This window comes from Fukomys damarensis, unplaced genomic scaffold, assembly GCF_012274545.1.
Source record: "Fukomys damarensis isolate Sample0158 unplaced genomic scaffold, DMR_v1.0_HiC HiC_scaffold_17, whole genome shotgun sequence".
In the NCBI taxonomy this organism is placed as follows: Eukaryota; Metazoa; Chordata; class Mammalia; order Rodentia; family Bathyergidae; genus Fukomys; species Fukomys damarensis.
In genome coordinates this window covers 70,334,267-70,342,804 of record NW_022900929.1, presented here as the reverse complement: position 1 = coordinate 70,342,804, position 8,538 = coordinate 70,334,267, and the positions used below count along the sequence as shown (strand labels likewise).

At 32.9% G+C, this 8,538-nt stretch overlaps 1 protein-coding gene across 1 annotated transcript in view; it reads left to right on the top strand.

The window, feature by feature from the left end:
• Sos2 (SOS Ras/Rho guanine nucleotide exchange factor 2) overlaps positions 1–8,535 on the top strand; it is an 82,800-nt gene extending 74,265 nt beyond the window's left edge. Inside the window, exons 18-23 of the mRNA XM_010632709.3 lie at positions 421–593; positions 3,046–3,162; positions 4,456–4,717; positions 5,216–5,257; positions 5,949–6,058; positions 6,855–8,535. Of these exons, the coding sequence (XP_010631011.1) occupies positions 421–593; positions 3,046–3,162; positions 4,456–4,717; positions 5,216–5,257; positions 5,949–6,058; positions 6,855–7,340 (1,190 nt within the window). The 3' untranslated portion in view covers positions 7,341–8,535. The remainder of the gene's footprint in view (positions 1–420; positions 594–3,045; positions 3,163–4,455; positions 4,718–5,215; positions 5,258–5,948; positions 6,059–6,854) is intronic.
• Positions 8,536–8,538: the final 3 nt, after the last annotated feature.

Below are 8,538 nucleotides of genomic sequence, written 5' to 3'. Positions count from 1 at the left end.
ATTTTTTTTTTTTTTTTTTTTTTTTGGTACCGGGAATTGAACTCAGGTCCTTGCGCTTGCAAGGCAGGCCACCGAACCGCTGAGCTAAATTCCCAGCCCCGCCATTAAATATTTATATATTACAATGTTAGGCTAGAGTAAATTAAAAGATTTTTAATTTAGTTTTTGTTCATGAAGACTAAGGGTTCAAAAGCTCAATTTGCCATTTGTGAGACTAATTTGTTTCATTTTCTTATTTTTAAGTTATTTTAGTGTTAACAAAAATTCTGAATTGAGAATTATAAACTCTGTCAGCCTTATTATTTTAGAAGAATTGCTGAGTTCTATAGTATGTCTTTCAACGTTAGTAGATCAATTGTTTTCCCAAATGATTGATTAAAAACCAATTTTAAAATAACTCCTCTTTATTTTTTTCATTAGGAATATATTTAACAAATATTCTGAAGACTGAAGAAGGGAATAATGATTTTTTAAGAAAGAAAGGGAAAGATCTAATCAATTTCAGTAAAAGGAGGAAAGTAGCTGAAATTACTGGGGAAATTCAGCAGTATCAGAATCAGCCTTATTGTTTACGGATAGAACCAGAAATGAGGGTAAATATTTTTTTCTTTTGCTCATCTTTAAAAGAGAACATATTAAATATCATAATCACATATCATGGTATTTACTTCATTTTGGAAATGTGGTAAGTCTTTGATTTATGAATGAGTTCCATTCTGGGAGAATTGTTCCTAAGTCGGATTTGTTTGTAAGCCAACAAAGTGAGTCTTATATAATACACTCTTGTGTAAGCTGCCAACTTAAATGTTAATAAGTTGGAGACTTAACTGTAATAAGAGTTAATAATCAGTAAGTAGCAGTGTTAAATATAGATATCTGCAGTCACTGTACTACCTCAAAAGTATTGTTTCTTTGTGCAGCTGGTTCAAGCAACATTTCCACAAAGTGAATGACAAACTAGAATGGAAGAGCTTTCTTATGTCCATGCTGTAAAAAGAAAATTACTACTAATATAGTACTACTAACACCATCATTGATAGCCATTTTAGGTATTTTATATGAACAGTATAATAATATAAATAACTCATTGCTTCATAACATCTGTATTTAAATAGAAAGGATTGGAAAAGTGATACATATGCATAGCAAATTTATAAACATTTTTAAGAGATCTTTTGAGCAACAGTACATAATACTGATTATATAATATAAAATGTGGGATACCATATAAATTAAAATACTAACTATGTTATGTCAGGTGATTCATACCGTTATCATATATATTTGAAATTGAGAACATGGTATACCTGTCAATCAGAATAAGTTTACTTGTCACATTAAAAAATTGTGCTAATCTTTTAGACATAGTCTGTCGTTTGTGATATTATGTGGAAATAGTCATAGTCATTACTACCCACCTCAATTATGAGATTGTAACTATTCTTGTTTCCTAGGTAAAACAAAGTAAGCTAAAGTCCCAAGACTGAATGAGCTTAAAGCTTACCACTTAGGAAGATGCAGACAGATACCCATTTTTTTAAGAAAATGATGATAAGCTACTGCTGGTCCCCTCTTTTATTTGGCTCATTCTGTGTGATGTAGAGCTTCATGGGGCTAAGGAAATATGTTCTTTAAGCCCAGATTAGCATTCACAATATATTTCCCTAGAGAAGTAATGTCATATTATAGAACAATATACTTGAGTTAATATTTTTGCATTCATATCTCAGAAACATACCTTCTAACAAGTTTTTGTGCTCTAGTCTAGACTTTTTTTTAAACCCTGTCTCAAAACACCAAAAAAAAAAAAGAATAAATCGTTTCTGTTAGGGAAGAAATATAATTTTCTTGAAATTGGCAGAATGCCTAAAGAACAAGATATTGCATTACAAATTTGAAAGCTCATTTTGCTTAACAGTACCTATTTTTGTATTTTGTTTTGTTGTTTTTTTTTTTGAGACAGAGTCTCACTATGTAGTTGAGACTGACCTGGAACTCACTTTGTAGCACGAGCTGGTCTCAAACTCACAGCGATCCTCCTTTCTCAGCCTCCTGAGTGCTGAGATTACAGGTGTGTGCCACCACGCCTGGCTCCTATTTTTGTATTTGCTTCTAAACCACCTAAAAATAAAATTAAATCTTAGTAATTTGCTTCTAAGAATTTTTCTTAAGAAGTTATTTAAAAATACAAAAAAATGCACAAGGAATTTATTGTAACAAAAAATTAGAAGATTTCAATGTGGATCACTACCTATATTATGGGGGTTAGTGAAATAAATTCTAAAACATGTTTCATGAAATATGATAGAGTTAAAATTTATAAGAAAGCCACATTAGAAGCAAAGTAATTGACTGTAAACTAAAAAGATTTAAAATAAATATGGTGTTATTTTAGTTTTGCAGAAGAAAAGTCTGTTTATGCACATATATCCCCACACATAGTAAAAACATTGAAAGATATTATAATAGTAAAATGTAAATAAATACTGAGGTCTCTAGTTTCTGTCTTTGGTGCTGCTAAATCATCTAAATGTTCAGCCAAACTCTTTTAAGTTTTGGAAATATTTTCTGGTAATTTTGATAAGAATATTTTTGTACTAGGCATAGATAAATTTAAATTATTAGTTATTCTTGAAATTACTTTTGACTAGAACTTAATCCAACTTACTTTTTTCTGATTATTAAGATTTTATTGTGGTTTTTAACTGTAATTTTGGTCTCACATTTCTGATAGCTTACTAATGAATCATTTTGTTATAATGAATGAGAATAAAGTATTTAAGTGACAAGTGAGCCATTACGATGGTGATAAAAATTTGTTCTCAATAAAACTGGAAGACTAGAACATAATTTCTATAAAAATTTTATATATTCTTATTCCCAAGTAGGGTGATTAGAACATGCAATCTTTTTTAACTTTCCAGGCATTGCAGTGTCTTAATTTGTTAATTTTTTGTATAAAAATGAGATAATTTTCATTAAATTTTAAATAAAATGTTATTTTAATAAGATCTAAAGTATGTACTGATTGGTATTTAATTCCAGAGGTTTTATGAAAATCTTAACCCCATGGGAAGTTCATCTGAAAAAGAGTTTACAGATTATTTGTTCAACAAGTCATTAGAAATTGAACCCCGAAACTGCAAACAGCCACCTCGATTTGTAAGTCCACTACAATTTTGGAAATGTTTTCTGTTTTTAAAAGTAACATTATTTTCAGCTTTTCCCCTGCACTTTGTGATGTAATCAGATAGCTATTTCAGGTGTTTTGTTTTGTAGTACTGTACTGTTTCTAAAGTTACATATACTGGGGGCAAAGATAATCAGCCTTTTGATAAAAATCTGATTTTTCCTTTATGTTAGTACCACTTGTTTATCTGTCCATTTTCGATCCCTCCTAATACAGGAGGAGAAGATGTGAGAAAGAGAGCCTAGGTGGAAGGAGCAAAGAAACGGAAAGACCTGGGAAGGAGTAAGCGCCTGTATTTTGGCTTGAGCCTGTTCTCTGCCATAGGGCCCCTGCCCCTCAACACTCCGTGGCCTAACTTTTCCACCATACACCATCGTTCTCACTAGAATGCACTGCTATAGTTCCTGATTACTCTTCAGGCTCACAGTAGTAACAGAAATAGTGGAAGATTGATTCCGAGTAGCTGGAATTAGAGCAGGATATGGAAGGAAGCAAAAGCATTTATAAACATACCAGCTTTGGGCAGGGCAGCAAAGTAAGCTAGGTAGTTTCATGTTATCTCATTTTCACATCAGTTGTGCAATATAGATCTCATCCTTATTTTAAAACAAGAAAACTAAAGCTCAAAAGGATTAAATTACTTTTTAAAAAAGCTACATAGCTTGATCTTGGCACAGTTGACTTTTTTGGGGTACCGGAGATCAGACTCTGGACCCTGCGCTTCTGAGGCAGGCGGCAGCATGGCACAGTTGACTTTTAATTCCTCTAAATCTGAGTTCAGTGTTTTTTTCATTAGGTTACCACTGCCAGAATAGGGAACAATGATAGCAATTTTTACCAAAGATTTTAAATATTGTAGAAGTTTATCATTTATCAGGAAAGGGGAAAAGAAAATCCTTTTTTAAAAAATGAAGCACATAGTATATAATATGTTGCATAATAAATTATGTTCCTGGGAAATGTTTGTAAGACTGATACTGATGACTTCAAAGAGTTTAAGATTTCATTTGTTTTAGGAACAAAAAGGTGTCTTCACCCAAATTTTCAAGTACTTTATTTCTACAGTTAAGAGATTTTACATGTATTCAAGTACATCTTAAAATTAATCCAGAAGTTACTACTAGAATGCCAGTTACTACTAGAAACCCTGCAAGTTGGTTTATTGCACTCTTTTAAAACGTATGTTTAAAAATTAATGAGGTAACTCTAAGTCTTAAAAAACATACATTCCAAATTAATATGTTAATTTTATTTGCATTTCCTAGCCTAGGAAATCAACTTTCTCCTTAAAATCTCCTGGAATAAGGCCAAATACAGGCCGACATGGCTCTACCTCAGGCACTTTACGAGGTCATCCAACACCATTGGAAAGAGAACCATATAAGATAAGCTTTAGTCGGATTGCTGAAACTGAGCTGGAATCAACAGTGTCAGCACCAACCTCTCCAAATACACCATCTACTCCACCAGTTTCTGCCTCTTCAGACCTTAGTGTGTTTTTAGATGTGGACCTCAGTAGTTCCTGTGGTAAGCGTTTGATGTATAAACTGTTTGGTAAAAAGGGATTTTGTGTTTTAGATAATTCTTACCTTTTAAATTAGAGAATTATAGAATCCTTTGCAAGTTCTATCAGTGTGAAAAGTGACATCTAAATAGAAAATTAGTGATTAACACAGGAACAAAGGATCATTTGTACAGTTTATGCATATTATTTTCCATTTTATTCATTCGACAAAGATTAATACTTTTTGCCCTCTTCTGCTCAGAAGGGCGCAATAGGCAGTGAATAAGAAACAAGTAAGTTTTTGTGGGATTGGGATATAAGGGGAACCACTTATACTAAGAAAGTAAAACTATTCAGAGGTACAAGTGCTGAGTTCTTTTCTTTTTCTTTTTTTAATTAACATGACAAAAGATATTGATAAAATCCTGGCCTTAAATTACATGTTACTTTATGCAAACATTAAAGAAATAAAATTGTACATATTTCCCTGACTTTATAAATCATTTTTCTCATTCTGCTAGGCAGCAATAGCATCTTTGCTCCAGTGCTCTTGCCACAATCAAGTAAGTAGAATATGAGTTGATTCTAATAAAATGACTATAAAAATAGTAATTACTCAATTACATTAGTATTTGGATTTAAATTTTTAAAAAGTCATATGAAAAAGATGAAATAGATCTAAAGGAAAATAATTCTTACTCTGTGCAGTTGACCTACGCAAGGGTAATTTTTCCTCTGATATCATTATTTTGTAAATTCCTTAAATTGGTCATATAATGTGTACTTTATCATTAGGAGACTTGCAGAGAGATTTATATGATACAGCCCTATCTTATGGTCCCCTCTTTAAAGGTTTTATTATCTGTGTAGTAATGTCCCCAATTCTAGTGGCTTCAGAACTATGTGGTTTCTGCTTAGGATGATCTTTCTCTGGAAGTTACTATGTAATATACAAAAATGGTTTTGTTTTAAATTTTACAAAGGCTTTTTGGAGGAGCAGAATCTTATTAATCTTAGCTAAATAGTGTAGTATGCCTTTATTTAGCTATCACGTCTACTAGGTAGCAGGCACTGATTTATGTCATAGATACAAAAATAAATACACACTGTAAAACAGCTTACAATGGATAGATAAACCGACAGCCAACTGTGTAACAGATAATACAGTCTGACAAATCTCATAGCACAAGTTGCAATGACATTTTGTTTTATAATACTGTGAATTGTGGTTAAATGAGTCTTTTCCTGCCCCAGGGTCTTTCTTCAGTTCCTGCGGTAGTTTAAATAAATTAAGTGAAGAGCCACTGGTTCCTCCTCCTCTTCCTCCTCGAAAGAAGTTTGATCATGATGCTTCTAATTGCAAGGTAGTCAGCTGACCTAGATTTGCCTTGAACTATTTAAAGTTGCGCATCTTCAGAGTAAAGCTCATTCTCATAAAGAATTTATCAGATATATTTTGGCTACCCTTTCATGTTTTTTAAACATTTGTATTGTTACATTTGAAAAATGCTTTCAGTAATTATTTAGTCTTCATAAAAACCTTTCCTGAAAAAAGAAGGGGTACAAATTCACATTTTCTTTCTGGTACAAATGTTAAGAACTTTAGTATTTGAAAAAGTCTTCAAACTTTCAGCCAGTCTTCTCCAATTTAAAGGTACATGGGAATCACCTGGAAAACTTGTTAAAGGCAGATTGTTGAACCCCATCTCCAGATTTTCTGATTGATTAGTTCTGAAGTGGGGTTCAAGAATTTGCTTTTCTAACAAGTTTCCACAGGTGCTGATGTTGCCGGTCTCTGGATCACACTTTGAGAAGCCACTACTGTAAGTGTTACTGGGGAAAGTAGAAGATAGACACCATGTCCTTTTGACAGCATGTGCTTTCATGTTTATAAACTATGCATTGTTTCATTTACCTGTCATAATTAAAATTCATAAATTTCTGGAATGTGTGAAATAAAGTAACACAAGACAGCCTGAGGCCTCATGTTCTAAGATTTCAGTTGAAACATATATGTATATATTAAACTGAAACCTGAACTAAACTGGAAATAATTTATAAATTTAGTTATCAATTTATTTTGAACCTATGAATTTTTTCACTTAAAAATTGCTTTATAAAGTTTTCAGGAAAATAGTATAATTTAATTATTTTTTCAAGGGAACTATGAAATCTGATGATGACCCTCCTGCTCTTCCACCAAGACAGCCTCCTCCTCCAAAGGTAAAACCCAGAGTTCCTGTTCCTACTGGTGCATTTGATGGGCCTCTGCATAGTCCACCTCCACCACCACCAAGAGATCCTCTTCCCGACACCCCTCCTCCGGTTCCCCTTCGGCCTCCAGAACATTTTATAAACTGTCCATTTAATCTTCAGCCACCTCCACTGGGACATCTTCACAGAGACGTTAGTACGTGTCCAAATTCACCAAGCACTCCTCCTAGCACACCCTCTCCAAGGGTGCCACGTCGTGTGCTCAGTTCTAGTCACAACAGTCTGGCTCATCCTCCAGCTCCCCCTGTTCCTCCACGGCAGAATTCAAGCCCTCACCTACCAAAACTGCCACCAAAGACTTACAAACGGGAGCTTTCGCATCCCCCATTGTACAGACTGCCTTTGTTAGAAAATGCAGAAACTCCTCAATGACCTTAGCCATATGTAGTCATTGACACTGGAATAGTATTTGTAAATTTTTTTTAATTTATTCTAAAAAGGCATAGTATTTTATTACTTTTACAAATAATGCCCTTAAAATGCTACTGATCAAATAAGCTTTTAAGAATTGGGTAAATAAAAATACGAAAGTCCTTCACCATTATCCTCAGGTGATCAGTAGCATTACCTTGTCTTGGATCCTCAGTGCTGCCAAAAGGCCAGTAATAATGAATTTATATTTGCACTGTAGACTCTACTGAAAATATGGTTTAAAGTGACAGTGATTGCACTGAAAGGGGATAGTGCTTTTGTGGAATTTTTCAAATTCAAGTAATAGATGCCTTTTTAAGGTAATGAATTTACACAAGGATAGAGGGTATATGGTGTTACTGATTTTTAAACTTTGACATCTAGTTTTTACATGTAGGAGAATTGTGAATAACACCCACTGTTTTTAAAATCTTTAATGCCATGTCTTAAATACCAGTATTTGCTGCTGAAGACAAAATTCAGAAATAGAATGAAAATAATAGAATGCACTGTTTATTTTGTCAAAATGTAAACAAAGACTACATAATCCAGTTATAGAGGGAAAGGGGCATGTATATCAGATGTGCCTTTTGGTTTTGCAGAGTATGATGTCTTTAGCTAATGAGTTGCCTATTGTTTTGGAAAACAAAGTTAATATGCCATATATGTACAGTTTTGTTTATAATGTATATTTAAAGATAATGCTAATAACCTATATAAATTTAAGTGACTTGAGGCCTATAATACAATCTGCTACTTTACTAATTCATAAATTCAAAGGAAAATTTCTTATGGCATAGGAATCAACTGCCTTGCCTTCAAAATCACTAGTAACTTTCTCTATAAATCTTGTGTTAACTGAAATTTTTAAGGAGTATATTTTTTAGATTGGTAATATTTAAGCCAGCAAATACTTAAAGTTTTATTAAACTTTTTAATCAGAGAAGTAAAGCTTTTATTTGTCATTTGGACGCCTTCCTTCAAAGTGATGAGTGTTGCTGATAGTGCTGTAGCAGCAGTTGTAAAGTAGCCAAAAGCCACGTTGTTTATTTACTGGTCTGTGGCCTTTTTACTGTGCTTTGTATCAGAGTTCTTAACAAGATTAATAAACCACCTGAGTCTTAATTTTTACAAGACTTTTTAAATCTGTGTTTTCATT